General features: G+C 57.1%; 1 protein-coding gene across 11 annotated transcripts in view; it reads left to right on the top strand.

Annotated features, from left to right (window-relative positions):
• Positions 1-9525, top strand: part of CXXC5 (CXXC finger protein 5) — a 35124-nt gene extending 25599 nt beyond the window's left edge. For 5 of the 11 annotated variants that reach the window (XM_004042615.5, XM_031011253.2, XM_055389169.2 and 2 more), the window contains exons 2-3: positions 6014-7097; positions 8508-9525. In XM_004042615.5, the coding sequence (XP_004042663.1) occupies positions 6174-7097; positions 8508-8552 (969 nt within the window). In that variant the 5' untranslated portion in view covers positions 6014-6173 and the 3' untranslated portion in view covers positions 8553-9525. Of the gene's footprint in view, positions 1-1184; positions 1282-5494; positions 5589-6013; positions 7098-8507 lie in introns of those variants that run through there. The other 6 variants (XM_055389159.2, XM_055389161.2, XM_055389165.2 and 3 more) reach the window with 4 other exon arrangements.
• Positions 9526-15202: the final 5677 nt, after the last annotated feature.

Consider the following 15202-nt stretch of genomic DNA (forward strand, 5'->3'; position numbering starts at 1 on the left):
AACACCCTCCCTTCCACCCCATTGCCCAGCTTGGTTCAACCACCATAGCCTGTGGTCTGCTTTGCCCACCATCAGCCTGTCTGTGTATTTTGCCTCACTTGGAGGCAGGCCAAGGAGACCAGCCCACCAAGGTGGGGGGGAGGAGACAAGGGCCGGGATGTCAAGTGCTGCATGGAAGCATGGAAAGTGGTGCATTGAGCCAGGGTGTGCAGTTCTGCTGGGCCAGTGTTGGGGGTCCTGAAACACAGCCTCTTCCACGAGCCTCCCTGGGCAGGCAGAATGGCTGCAAGGCTGGTCAGCCAGCAAGGAATGGCGGGGATGGTGCCTTGGTCAAACCCTGCCCTTGGTAGTGATGATGGCTGCACAACTCTGTTGATTTACTGAAAATCATTAAATTATATGTATACTTTAATGTGGCAGAATTTTATAGTATGTAAACTATACCTCGATAAAACTGTTTTTTAAAAATCCTGCCAGCCAGGCGCAGTGGCTCACGCCTATAATCCCAGCACTTTGGGAGGCCCAGGTGAGAGGATTGCTTGATCCTCATAGGAAGACCTCATCCCTACTAAAAATTAAAATAATAATAATAATAAAAATCCTGCCCTTGGCCTCAAGGCCCTGCACAACTGGGACCCTGCCAGCCTCATAGACACACCTCACGTCTACTTCCCCACCTGCTTAGGCTCTCTTTCATGCCTTTGTCCCCTCTCATTGCTTCTCCTTATCCTTAACTCTCAAACTAGCAGTCCCTTCCTCCAGGAAGGCCCCAGATAGCTCATTGTGTCCCCTTCCGGCTCTTGTTTCACACTGGTTCATGTGACTGTGGGCCCAGCTCCTGTGCACTCCTGGAAGGCAGTGCTGGGGTCTGGGTCTGTGTGCTCTGCTGTCTCTCCGGTATCATAAGGTAGAGGGCTGCTGTCGAGGTAGGTGCAGGGAAGATGTGTGCAAAGGAATATCTAGAACATCCAGCTGTGGGCCACCTGTGTACATGTCTGTGTGCAGATGGCACTATGTCATCTCAGGATGTCCCCTCCTTCCCAGTACTTTCTGGCCCGAGAGTTCAAGATTGAACCCTGCGGGGGGTGAAGTGAGGCTCTTCTAGGGCTGAGGGTTGAATAAGGGCACTGCCACCACCTCCAGTGACCTCACTGCCAGCTGGTATTATGATGTCACTGGCTTAGCATTCCAGGCCCTGGGCATCTCCAAGTCCCCCAGGTGGGGACACTCTCCTGGGGTCTGTGACAGCTTGCCCCCAACCACGGAGAGGTGACAGGCACGGTAACAATCCTGGGGAGTGAGAGCAGCCTTAGGGGTACCTAGGTCACCTGCCTTGGGCCACTCTGTCAATTGCAAAAGTGGCCACAGAACAGGGTGACTAACACTTGGGCTCTGGGTTCAAGCTCTGCCCCTGCTAGGCACCAGCTCTTTGACCTGAGGCTGACAGCTTGAACCTCTCTGAGCCTAAATTTCCTCATGTCTGAAATTGGCAAATAGTTTCTGTCTCCCGGGGTTCTGGGGAGGCATTCAGAAGCTAAGACATGTAAAGCATAAAAGCACAGGGCCTGGGACACAGTAGATAGTAAATGCTGGTTGATAGGATCCGTTGGTTAAGGAAACCAGAGTGGCAACACAGGTAGTGGGGGCTGGCTAGAAGGGGGCAGGCTCCGTGCCTTCTGGGGCTGGCCAGAGCCTTAGGGTAGAGGCACGGGGTGGCCTCCACTGCCAGGAAGGTGGCCCCAGGTATGAGTCTCCCTCTCCTTCCAGCTCAGCCAGTTAGCTGGAGCCTACAGGAGGCATTGGGCCCTGCAGCCATGCTCTGGGGCCAAGAACCCATTACCCCCCACCTCCTCCTCGGTCCTCCCCAGTCCTCCTCCCCAGCCTTCTCCCCACCTCCCCCCAAGCCCTCCTCCCCCAGCCTCCTCCCCACCTCCTCCACAGGCCTTCTTGCCACCCTCCTCCCCAGCCTCCTCCCCCCAAGCCCTCCTCCCCACCTCCTCCCCAGTCCTTCTCCCCACCCTCCTCCCCAGACTCCTCCCCACCCTCCTCCCCAGCCCTCCTCCGCAGATTCCTCCCCATCTCCTCTCCAACCTCCTCCCCAGCCTCCTCCCCACCTCCCCCCAAGCCCTCCTCCCCAGCCTCCTCCCCATCTCCTCCTCAGTCCTTCTCCCGAGCGTCCTCCCCACCCTCCTCCCCAGCCCTCCTCCCCAGCCCTCCTCCCCAGACTCCTCCCCACCTCCTCTTCTCAGGCCTTGGGCTACACAGTGGGTCTGATCTGGTCTCCTCGCCACTTCTCCTCTACCCTTCCCTCTGCCTCCCTCTCCTGTGGGCATGCCCAGCTGCCTTCTGGGATTCCCTCCTTAGGGCTGTTTCCTTGTCTTTTAGACCCTCAAGTCCCTGAGCCTGGACAAGGTGTCCTGGGTCCCTGGGTCTCTGAACCCTGTTACCCCAGACACTGCTTCCCATGACACTGTCTCCACTAACCTTGACCCTCTGCCCCTTCCTCTCCAGCTCCCCTTTTCTCTGATCCTCCCCTCTAGTTCTCTGTCTCATGATTCTGTCCCCACCACCTGTCTCTATTCTGCCCCCGCATGCCCCTCTGCCCCCCAGCTTTCCATGACTCGTCCCCCCTCAGCCCCCCGTGCTCTGTCCCCGCCCGTCAGCCCCTGGTCCCAGCTCCCGGCTGGCCGGCTCCTGCATGGACAAAGGGGTCCTTTGTGGGCTGACCGCGGCTGGCGGGGCGGCGGGGCGCTGGCTCCGCATTGCTGATGAAACGGAGCCCTTTGTTGTCCCTCCTCAGGCGCAGTATTTCTTTTTGGGGGCTGGATGCGTTCCTGGCAGGGCCGATGATGGATGCGCCCGCCGCCGCCCGCCTGCCCGCCAGCTTTCCCTCCCGCTCATTCCCGCTCCGCTTCAACGCAGCCCTGACTCCTCCCCTGCTGCCTGGGCACTGCCAGGCCCTTCCTGGCCTGGAAGGGGATGGCTGTGTGCCCTAGAGTAGAAGGCTGGGACCTGGGAGAACGTCCCCTCTATGTCCTCCTCTTCCATGAGTAGGGCAAATGGGGCTTTTGGTCAGGGGTCCACTGGGACCAGGGCATCAGTTTTTCCTAAGGTCTGAAGGAGAAGATGAGCCAGGTACCAGGGCCGATTTGGAACAAGCTTGAGGACCAGATGTTCATGTCTGTCCACTCTGGATTTGAAAACAGAGTTGTCCCTGTGAGCAGTCCCCCCGTGTACCCACCTCCCTTCAACTTCTGTGGCTGAAAAACCATAGTGTTCTGCCTGCAGCACCTGTTTGGTGACATATCACATCCTCTGGTCCCAAGCTCAGTATGTCCCAGGACCTCAGAGGCTGGGGGTGGGTGGGCCCTGAGGAAGGATAGAATAGTGGGAGATCAGAGAAATTCCAAGAGAGGAACAGAACATGAGGTTTGGTCCCCACCGGGAGAGACTCAGGACGGAGACAAAAGCCGAGACACTCAGCCAGAGCGCCAGCCCTGAGCGCAGGCCGGCTGTGTTGGAGGGAGCTGACTTCTAATTGACCTGCCCGCCCCGCACGCAGAGCCAGATCCTGGAGCTGGGAGGAGGGAGGGGGTGAGCAGAGCAGGAGCAGCGTTAATGCAGCTATCGATTTCTGCCACCAGCCAGCAGGCCGCAGAGGCGGGGGACGCACACAGGGGCTGGGGCGCAGCCTGCTCCCCTCCCCATCTCTCCAGCCCACAAGACACCTGCCTTCTGCCTTCTCCCCTCACCCAGTATCTGGGCTGCCGGGGTTGTTGTCCAGGGCAGGGCAGATGAGCTTAGTTGGGCAGGAGCTGGATGAGCTGACTTGATGGTTTCTGTCCCTGATCTCACTGACCCTGGTCCCCAACAACTAGCCAGGGTCACTGATTCCTGAAAGGGTCACCAATCTCTGAGGAGAGGGGCTGAAAAGACTATCCTGGTCTTGGCCGTTATGAGGTGGGAGGGAACACAGCTATCCTTGGACACACATGGTCTTCTTGCTTCAGCTCTGACCTGTGATGCCCCCCAACCCAGCCTGGATTCCCTGCCAGGGCCCCCCGGCTCTGTCCTGGTGGAATCTGCCATCTTGCCCAGCTCTTCCTCCTCACCCATTTCCCTCTGCTAGGAAGGAGCCCTAGGTGGTCTGGTGCCCACTGGGGAGGGACAGGGAGTATCTGGCTGTTGATGCTGGCTACTCGCCTCACCCTAGAGACAGAGCTTTTCCTTTCCCCACACCCGGTCCTCTTTGGCCACTCCTTAGTCCTGGGGAAGCCCCCCCTCCCCCCCGCTTGGGGCCTCAGTTTCCCCCTCTGTAAATGCAGAGGGTTGGACTAGATGCTCTCTTGGGACAGGCTTGAGTCCTGTGACTAGGGGGGTTTTGGGGTTGCCTGGGGACAAAGATCCAGTGTGTGCTGCCCTCAAGCCCAGGGCGCGATGGGGCCCACCAGATGTGCGCCTCCCCCTTGAGCCTCCAGCTGCTCTAGGGCTGGGCCCTGTCCTCCCACCCCTCTCCTGGGGCATGCTAGGCCACAGCAGGCAGACAGGGAAGCGAGGCTGGAGAGCCGGGACTGATGAGGAAACTGCCGCCTTGCTCCATCTGGCCCAGTCCCTTCAGCTGAGGAGGCAGCTCAGATGCCTTAGCCTTGAGACCTGAGTAGAGCAGGCCCTGTCCCGGGATGGGCTGCCTTGGAAATATGGAGGTGGCCAGAGGACAGGCTCCTGCTGGGCTCCATTCCCTTGAGGGTCACGCCTACTCCTCAGTGCCAGCCTGCCCCAGCCAGAGGCCCCTCCTGGCAACAGCCCACCCCGGCTCTCTGGGTTCTCACTGAGACCTCCACCCAGGCCCTACTCTGCAGGCCTTGTGAGGCCTCTGCCCACCACCACCCCCAATCTGGGAGCTAGGCCAGAGCACCACAGTGAGGCCTGAGTAGAGACAAGAATGAGGTCTGAGACGATAATGATTGTGGTTCGGGGGTTGAGAAGGAAGCGTGTGCCAGGGTGTGCACAAGCATGTCCTCTCACTGTGGCAGGGGACGGCTGGTCCTCTGGCCCTGTGCTGCTCGCCCTGTAGCAGGAGGGGAGAAGATCCCTGAAATAAGGGTTCTGCACTCATTGGCAAACTGGGTTACACAAAGGCAACCAGCTTCCTTTGCCTGCAGGACATGTCAGAGCCTTGAAATAACTGATGTGTATTAGTAATCCCCAGATGAGGATCCAGGGGCAGCCTTCCAGACTTAATGATCTGTACCATCAAGCACTCTTCTCCTCAGATGGAGAAGGAAGATTAGGATGTGGAGGTGGTTTTATTTTTATTTTTATTTTTTTGGCAGGATCTCACTCTGTCATCCAGGCTGGAATGCAGTGGCATGATTATAACTCACTGCATCCTCAACCTCCTGGGCTCAAGCAGTCCTCCCACCTCAGCCTCCTGAGTAGCTAGGACTACAGGCATGTAACCACCACACCTGGTTAACTTTTGTATTTTTTGCAGACATAGAGTTTCACCATGTTGTCCAGGGTGGTGTCAAAACTCCTGAGCTCAAGCGATCTGCCTGCCTCTGCTTCCCAAAGTGCTGAGATTACAGGTGTGAGCCACTGCACCCAGCTAATAAGCATCTCCAACACTCTCCCACCCCAGCACAAGGAGGACTGCCTGCTTCTGGCAGGTCTTCCTAGACCCTAGCAGAGCAGATTTGGGCTGTGGAGGCCTGGACTAGGGCCTCCACCATGCCGCTTGGTGGCTGTGTGTTCATAGACTGGTAGTTCTCCTAATCTTGTTTCCCTCATCTATAAAGTAGATTACCAGCCACTGCTTCTAGAGTTCTTGTGGGTCTTAACTGAGATAGTACAAATAAGAAATTTCTCACCAGGATGGATCTGGTGCTTAATAAATGCCTGGTCAAGCGCATGGTGGTCAGGATGACAGGACAGTTGATAGTGGCGGCGGTGGCGATGTTGAAGGGGGAGGTGTTCACTGCTGCCCTGACCCTGTATCCTCTTGTTGTGACAGAGTGAAGACATTTCCACCTGGACACCTGACCATGTGCCTGCCCTGAGCAGCGAGGCCCACCAGGCATCTCTGTTGTGGGCAGCAGGGCCAGGTCCTGGTCTGTGGACCCTCGGCAGTTGGCAGGCTCCCTCTGCAGTGGGGTCTGGGCCTCGGCCCCACCATGTCGAGCCTTGGCGGTGGCTCCCAGGATGCCGGCGGCAGTAGCAGCAGCAGCACCAATGGCAGCGGTGGCAGTGGCAGCAGTGGCCCAAAGGCAGGAGCAGCAGACAAGAGTGCAGTGGTGGCTGCCGCCGCACCAGCCTCAGTGGCAGATGACACACCACCCCCCGAGCGTCGGAACAAGAGCGGTATCATCAGTGAGCCCCTCAACAAGAGCCTGCGCCGCTCCCGCCCGCTCTCCCACTACTCTTCTTTTGGCAGCAGTGGTGGCAGTGGCGGTGGCAGCATGATGGGCGGAGAGTCTGCTGACAAGGCCACTGCGGCTGCAGCCGCTGCCTCCCTGTTGGCCAATGGGCACGACCTGGCGGCGGCCATGGCGGTGGACAAAAGCAACCCTACCTCAAAGCACAAAAGTGGTGCTGTCGCCAGCCTGCTGAGCAAGGCAGAGCGGGCCACGGAGCTGGCAGCCGAGGGACAGCTGACACTGCAGCAGTTTGCGCAGTCCACGGAGATGCTGAAGCGCGTGGTGCAGGAGCATCTCCCGCTGATGAGCGAGGCGGGTGCTGGCCTGCCTGACATGGAGGCTGTGGCAGGTGCCGAAGCCCTCAATGGCCAGTCCGACTTCCCCTACCTGGGCGCTTTCCCCATCAACCCAGGCCTCTTCATTATGACCCCGGCAGGTGTGTTCCTGGCCGAGAGCGCGCTGCACATGGCGGGCCTGGCTGAGTACCCCATGCAGGGAGAGCTGGCCTCTGCCATCAGCTCCGGCAAGAAGAAGCGGAAACGCTGCGGCATGTGCGCGCCCTGCCGGCGGCGCATCAACTGCGAGCAGTGCAGCAGTTGTAGGAACCGAAAGACTGGCCATCAGATTTGCAAATTCAGAAAATGTGAGGAACTCAAAAAGAAGCCTTCCGCTGCTCTGGAGGTAACGGCGCCTTAGAGGGAGGTGTGTGGGCTCTTGTGTCTGTCTGGCAGTCCAAACCCACCCCCATCCCCTGACCCCACTTTTCCTACCTGGGCAAGTGTCTGGGGGATGCCCCCCCCAGTCCCTGGGGCCTGGGGGTCTGGCTTCAAGACACCAGTTTACAGCCCCAAAAGTCAGAGCCACATTCTGAGAATCCTATCAGGCCATAATTTGCAAGGCAAGCATAAAACTCCAGGCAAGGACCTAGCATTCTCAGCCAGGCCCTGGGATTCTGATTCCTCTCCTGGGTTCTGGGTCAGGTATTGAGATTTCCATACAGGTCCTAAGTTTCTGATGCTCAGACGTGGCCTAAAGCATCCAGTCCATGACCTAGAACTCTGGGTCTCTCCCCTGCCCTGTTTAAGGGATTCTGTTTCATGGGCCCTGTGCCCTTAAGCCCTTCATTTGCCCCTCCAGGGCCATCTTTCCCCCAAGGCCACCCAAGGATAGAGCTGTTCCAGTGCTGGGTGCCCTGCTCTGAGGCCTGGAAGGACCCTTGGTCTGGGCACCTAGTTGACAGATTTTTGGGGTTGGGGTAAGGGGAGGTGACCATGAGCCCAGAGTGGACAAGAACCTAGCCACTGTAGGATTGGCTTGGAGAAGGCAAGGGGTTCCCATGCTGCTATGTCTGCACCCCTGTGGCAGGGCCCATCCCTGTGCCCCCAGATGCAGCAACCTAGCTGGAGTGCCAGGCCTGGGTACAAAAGCATCTTTTCAGCCTGCAGTCCCTGCCCTTGTCCCCGCCCCTCTATGAGTGGGCTTGACGCAAATGTCCAGAATGGTTGGAAAACAACAGTGGTATATCCCAGCCATGGCCTCCTGGTTACCCTCCCCCAACCCCAGCCCCAGCCCCAGCCCCAGCCCCAGCCCTTCCATTTCTGCTCTCCTATGTACACACAAAGGCACCCACTTTAGTCCAGTGTAGACACACATGCACACACAGACACGGCCGCTTGAGAAATAGCCCAAATACCCACCTCCCACAGCTCCATACCACACAGCTCAGCATAGCACGAGGCACACACCCATATGCACACCCGTCGCACGTGCTCACACGCTCATTTACAGAAACATGCCACAGCCACCTGGCGCTGTTGCCTTTGGGCCAGGGGAAGGGACTTCCTCTCTGGAAGGAGGGTTCCTGGGCACAGTGGCTCAGGAGGCCTCAGAGTCCTCAGGGCCTTCCAGCAGCCCAGCAGGTCAAGCTCCTCCTTTGGCCTGGCTGGGGTGGCAGGAGCTCCGAGGGGTGGCTGCTCTTCCACCATGCCTGTCCCTCCGCCATGAGGCCATCCACGGGGGAACGTCTTTGCTCCAGGCCTACCCGGACCCTGACTCAACTCTCTCCTTGTTTTTGTCTCCCGCCCCCGCCAGAAGGTGATGCTTCCGACGGGAGCCGCCTTCCGGTGGTTTCAGTGACGGCGGCGGAACCCAAAGCTGCCCTCTCCGTGCAATGTCACTGCTCGTGTGGTCTCCAGCAAGGGATTCGGGCGAAGACAAACGGATGCACCCGTCTTTAGAACCAAAAATATTCTCTCACAGATTTCATTCCTGTTTTTATATATATATTTTTTGTTGTCGTTTTAACATCTCCACGTCCCTAGTATAAAAAGAAAAAGAAAAAAATTTAAACTGCTTTTTCGGAAGAACAACAACAAAAAAGAGGTAAAGACGAATCTAAAGTACCGAGACTTCCTGGGCAAAGAATGGACAATCAGTTTCCTTCCTGTGTCGATGTCGATGTTGTCTGTGCAGGAGATGCAGTTTTTGTGTAGAGAATGTAAATTTTCTGTAACCTTTTGAAATCTAGTTACTAATAAGCACTACTGTAATTTAGCACAGTTTAACTCCACCCTCATTTAAACTTCCTTTGATTCTTTCCGACCATGAAATAGTGCATAGTTTGCCTGGAGAATCCACTCACGTTCATAAAGAGAATGTTGATGGCGCCGTGTAGAAGCCGCTCTGTATCCATCCACGCGTGCAGAGCTGCCAGCAGGGAGCTCACAGAAGGGGAGGGAGCACCAGGCCAGCTGAGCTGCACCCACAGTCCCGAGACTGGGATCCTCCACCCCAACAGTGATTTTGGAAAAAAAAATGAAAGTTCTGTTCGTTTATCCATTGCGATCTGGGGAGCCCCATCTCGATATTTCCAATCCTGGCTACTTTTCTTAGAGAAAATAAGTCCTTTTTTTCTGGCCTTGCTAATGGCAACAGAAGAAAGGGCTTCTTTGCGTGGTCCCCTGCTGGTGGGGGTGGGTCCCCAGGGGGCCCCCTGCGGCCTGGGCCCCCCTGCCCACGGCCAGCTTCCTGCTGATGAACATGCTGTTTGTATTGTTTTAGGAAACCAGGCTGTTTTGTGAATAAAACGAATGCATGTTTGTGTCACGAAGCACCGCTGGCTTCTTGCTCTCCGGTTTTGGGGGGCTGACTTGGGGGCCGTTCCTGAGCAGGGGTTGTCTGGGATCACCTGGAGGAGGAAGAAGGATGGCCCAGGGACATTTAGAATGGGAATTTCTTGGGGAAGAGAGGCCTCTGGATCCAGAATGGGGGAGAGCAGGAGCAACCAGCCCAGCAGATGGGAGGGAAAGGCTCTTAATCTGGAAGTCACTGGTACCGGCGTACCTCACCTGCCTGGTTGCACCCCATGCCTCAGAACCTGGACCTCCAGGGACCTTCACTCACCTGGGGCCACCTCTGTTCATCTAAGTTCATCAGGGCCTGATGAGTAAAGCAACCAGTACCACGAGGCAGGTGGGGGTAAGGCTGAGCTGCCTGTTCAGGGTCTTCTTTCTTTCTTTCTTACCTGGCAGGGATCTAGTGCTCCCGCAGCCACCAATGTCATTCTCCAGGGAATAGTTTCAGCTCAGCTTCGTGGGGACCTGGCTGTACACACACGCCTATTCCTCTTTAGGCCTGAGGGCTGCTAGGCTGAGTTATGGGGGTGTCCTTGGCTTTGACTGTCCCCACTCTCAGAGGGTTTGTTGGTACAAGGTTGCTGGGGACCTCAGAGGTCAGATGTCTGGGGAAGTCACCACACAGCCACATGGTCTGGGCCAGGGCAGCCTGAACAGGAAGGGGTGGCAGTGGCATGCCCCTCCCTGTACATCACAGAGGCCAACCTGAAGGAGGAGGCTTAGCCATCCACTGGGGGAGCGTTCTTCTCACCCAGCTGCTTTGAGCCTGGCTGAGATGGAGGCTAGACTTGAGGAAGGACTTCCTGACAGTGTTGGGCACTGGCTTCAGGTGGGTGAGAGCTGGAGCGATTTCTGAGGCTGAGTGGGCAGTGAGGTGGGGGAGATGGGCTATCTCTGCCATTGTCCTGAGAGGAGAAAGCAGCCATGTTGGGTGGGGGTGGCGCTGACCCCCAACCCCTTCCCAGGTGTCACAAGCTCCCTTCGAGCGCCAGGGCCTCAGCAGCCTGGCCTGGCACAGCGGGGGCAGGCAGGGGCGGTGGGAGGCAGCTTTCAACTTCAGCTCTGCCTGGGAAAAATTCCCTTTCATGTGGCTGCCTGTGATCTCTCCAGGCGGCTCTGCCGAAGGGGGGTGTCCAGCAGGGAGTAGGGGGAGGTGTTGCAGCTGGGGGGCACCCTCACCCCCAGCACAAGGCAAACAGCGGCACCTCCAGAACCTCGAGGAGGGTGGGGAGGGTCCTCCTGTGGGGAGTGGGGGGGAGCCTGGCCAGCAGGGGGCACCGGGCAGGAGGCCCCTTCCTGCCTCCGCCCGCTGCTGGCAGCACACAGGCTGCAGATGGCCTCAGCCGGCCCTCGTTGGCACACCTACAGGTGTGGGGTGGACGGCTCTGGTGCCAGCCCAGAGGGGGTGCTGTGACTCAGCCGGCCTGTACCTTTCAGTGTGCCAACCCACAGCCCAGCGTGTCTCCTGAGCCCACTCCCCAGCACACAGCCGAAACTCAGAGCTCCTCACCTGTTCCAGCTTCACACTGCTTTGTGGAAATGGTAAGCCAGCCCCTCTGTGTTTGGAGGCCAGGGGTGGGGACAGCTGTGAGGCTGGCTGAAAACATGCTGAGGACTCAGTTACCTCATCTGGGAAACGGGACAATAATTGTTTCCCCCATAAAGTTGCCTGAGGATGAAATGCGATCACACTTGGGAAGGGCCTGGCTTGCAAGCTCTGTCAATGGCAGCTGGTGTTGCTATTTTTAAACTATTATTCACCTAAATCTCACCAAGATGTCCCTCACCTTCTGCCCAGCTGTGTGTCCTCCCTGAAGCCCTGGCCACCCCCACCTCCCACCTCCCACTTCCCACCTCCATAGAGTGGCCCAGCCTCTGGCCCTTCCCCTACCTGGATGCAGCCCGACCCCAGCCTGCACCAGCTTTCTGTCTCTCTCTGGCTCACTCTCTGCATGTCCTGAAGGTCTCTTTCGGTCCCTGACGCTCCTGTGTCTTTGGGTCTCCATCTTTCATGATCTCTAAGCCTCTCCGTGTCTCTGGGTCTCTGCCCCTCCTGTCTCTCCATCTCTGTATCTTGTACTCTGTCTGTTGCAGGCTCACCCCTGCTGTTCCCCAGCTGACGGAGACATCCTTAGAGGCAGGCTCCCTGGCAGGGTTGTGTACCCAGCTCCCCTCCCCTCAGGTGCCCTCACCTCTCCTCTGCTACAGTTGGGAAACTGACTTCCTGGTGACCCAAGAGCCTTTCCTCCGGGTACCCTGTACCCTGACCTGGGTGATCTGGCATTTAGAGCCAGCTCTAGACACAGAACGGTGGGGGTTTGAGAGGCTGGGTGCACACACTGGGCTGGAGAGAAGTCCAGCCTCCAGGTAGCCCCTGCGTGGACGTGTGTGTGTGTGTGTGTGTGTGTGTGTGTGATGTTTTAAGGGCCTGACAATTGTGTGAGGCTTTGTGCAGTAATGTGGCTATGTGTGACATCGGGTGTGATATGCAAATGGGTTTGTGACAGTGTATTGGAGACTGAGATGTGAATGGGTTAGTGTATGTCAGTGGCCACACTTTGGAATGTTCTGTGACATTGCGTGTGTGCTCTTGTGACATTGTACAGTTCTGTAACAGACCCAGTGTGATACCGGCTTGTACAACTGAATGTGTGACTTTGGGTGATTCTGTGTGAGTGTGTGACATTGAGTGATTCTATGTGAGTGTGTCACTTTGGGTTTACAACACACGTGGCATTGCGTGACCCTGTGGCAAAACTGGGTGGTTCAATAAGTGTGTGACTTTGTGTCTGTGTGGCCATCATGGATGTGGGCTAGGACCGACCAGGGATTGTATGTGTGTGATGTCTCCGTGTGACTATAGTGTGACCCTGTGATGCTGCCTGCGTAACCCTGGGTGTGTGGTCATGGCTTTGTGTCAGTGTGCACCTGTGATCCTCTCAGTGTTGCTGACACTATTGCCTTGTGTGTCTGCCTCCAGCACTTCCTGGGTCTCCGCCCTGAAAGCCTCTCTAGGGAGAGAGTGGGGGATCTGACAGCCCCTCTCACCTGCTGCCTGTGCCCTCGTATGGCCCTGAGGCCCAGTCTGGATGGGGGAGCTGGCGTGGGGGCAGCAGGCGCAGTTCCCACGGCCGCTGCGGCCCCTCTCCCAGCCCCATCACCACCGGCTTCAACTCCACAGAATATCCTGGCAACCCCGGCCTCTTTGTTCTCTGAGGCCGCCAAAGGCCTCCCCCAACCCCAGCCTGCCCAGCGCCTGCCAGGCGCCCCCTCCCCCGACAGCAGCCAGTCTTGGCCTGACCTAGTCTCTAGCTGCCTTTATCCCCCACCCAGACTGAGGCGCCTGTCCCATGCCCTGGACCTGACTCAGGACTCCAGGCGAGGCCTTTGACCCTCTGCTCTGAGCTTGCTGTGGTTGTGCTATGCAGGAAGAAGGAAGAAGGATAGGTCCTGTGGCTGTACTGGGTGATTGTGGGCCAGGAGCTGGGCTGTCTATACGAGTACTTCCCCTTGGCCCAAGGCTGGTTGGAGGCCCAGGGTTGGTTTCAGTTTGTCCAGTAAGTTTACTTCTTTGGCCCCCAAAAGTCATCAGGACAGAAATTATTACCCATTTTATTGATAAGAAACTGAAGCCTAGAGAGGGTATGTGACTTCCCCAATAGCAAGAGCAAGATGGTAGCAGGGACCTGATTAGAACCCAGGCTCCTAGCCAGGTTCTACCTTGAGAGAAAAACCAGGTACCTCCAAAAGAATGGAAAGGGGGCCTGGGAGTCTGGACACATGGGTCCCTGCTTATTTCTTGGTCACCATGTGTCAAAGCCATGTTTGTGTGTGTATGTGTGTGTCCTTGCTAGATGACCTTGGCCAGGTGCCCTTACCTCTCTGTGTTCCAAGAAAGAAGGACAACATAGCCAGGGGTTGTGGGGTGGTGAGCCTGACAGGGTGCTTTGCAGAGCCAAAGGTCACCTCACAGTTAGTAGTGCCAAGACCCACGCCATCTCCAACAGGGACAGATTCTGGCTCGGGGCCCCAGCCACCATTCCCAGGCTCAGCCCAGCTTTGTACTGCCACAAAAAAGGAGGCAGCGATGGCTACGTGGCTCGGCTGTAGTCAAGGCCACTTGGGTCTGACCTGATTGCAGCACAGGCTCCCACCGCCTCCCGGGTGCCAGAGATGGATGGATGGAGGTCACTGCACAGCCTGGCCCCAAGCCCCCCCCACCCACCCGCAGCCCTGGGCTGACCAGCCACTGCTGAAGACAGTCAGCCAGGGTTAGGGGAGGGACAGGCAGCCACCAGCATGGTAATAACCCAGACCTTGGCCCTAACATCCTGCAGGCATGGCACAGAGAGGCCCAGCTGTCCCCTAGGGTCACACAGCCCTACAGGGAGTCTTGTCCCCAGAGGCCCACATCTCCCTTGAGGGCTGTTCCTGCCACGCAGGAGTAGAGAATGGCTGGAGAGGGTGGTGGAGGTGCAGGAGGGTCCCCTGAGGCTGCCGGCCAGGCTGCCAGTGCAGACACTTTCATCTCTTTCTGCCTGTCGACCTGCCATCTCTCAGCGGCATTAAATTCCCCTCCTGCCGGAGAACAAGGGCTGCCTCAGATTCCAAGCAGCAGGGTGTGAAGATAGGGCGGGCCCAGAGGAGGTGAGCCGGCTCCTCCAGGGCTCCAGGCCTGGGTGCAAAGCGGCTGGACTCTCGGGGCACAGCTGAGGGGTCCAGGTGGCCGCCTACTGCAGCCTCCCAGTGCTTCGTCAGATGCTGCTTCGTTTCCTGTTGCCATCTCCCACCTGTATGATGCCTTCCTCCCACCTTCAGAGCTTTCTTGTCCCTTGCAAGCTGGGTCAAGTGTCCCTTGCCTCCCGCCCCCCACCCCCAGCCCATCACAACACTGGTCATTCTTGGTGACATCACCTGGCCTCAGGGCTATGGTCTGCAGCTCAGTAAGGGCAGCGCTGGCACCCAACACATGGAAGGGGTAGGAAACATCTGTGGGCTGAGGAAACACATTCTCTCCTCTTTCTGGACATTATTTTTCTCTCACGCATTTCCAGCCTAACTGGGGAGCTGTCCACAGGTAAGGGAAACTTACTACAAAGAGCCTCCTTTCTCCAGTCCCTGGAGCCTCCGTACCCCTTGGCTAGAGACCTTAAACAAGATCCTTCTGCTTCAAGGCATAGAGCCTGTGGCCTGTGCACCAGGGACTGGGCCATTCCATTGCACTGACACACTCACAGCAACCTATGAGGGGGGCTTTAGGCAGTTCTCTCCATTTGACATATAAGAAAGTTAAGGCTCAGAGAGGTAGCGAGACATACAAGGTCACACAGCCAGGTTCGTCTGCTTTCGGAAGCTAGCCCTTGAGCACCTGGCCATGCTGCAGGCTTTGGCTGGAAGGACCCCCTCCCCCATCCCACAAGCTGCCTGTGATCGTGCCCAGATGTGGGATTAGGGTTGAGTATTACTTACTTCCTTAAACTTGTCTGCACTTCTTTTTGTTTTTTTTTTTTTTACCTTTGCTATTCAAATCGGAATACCTAATTTATTAATAAATTTATTTAAGTTATTTAACCAAATGTTCTCAAGCCCAGAAAGGTCTGGAAACAAAGGGCACAGTATGGAGCGAGGATAGGGGATTAGGGGGTGACCTAG

This window comes from Gorilla gorilla, chromosome 4 (genome assembly GCF_029281585.2).
Source record: "Gorilla gorilla gorilla isolate KB3781 chromosome 4, NHGRI_mGorGor1-v2.1_pri, whole genome shotgun sequence".
Classification (NCBI taxonomy): Eukaryota; Metazoa; Chordata; class Mammalia; order Primates; family Hominidae; genus Gorilla; species Gorilla gorilla.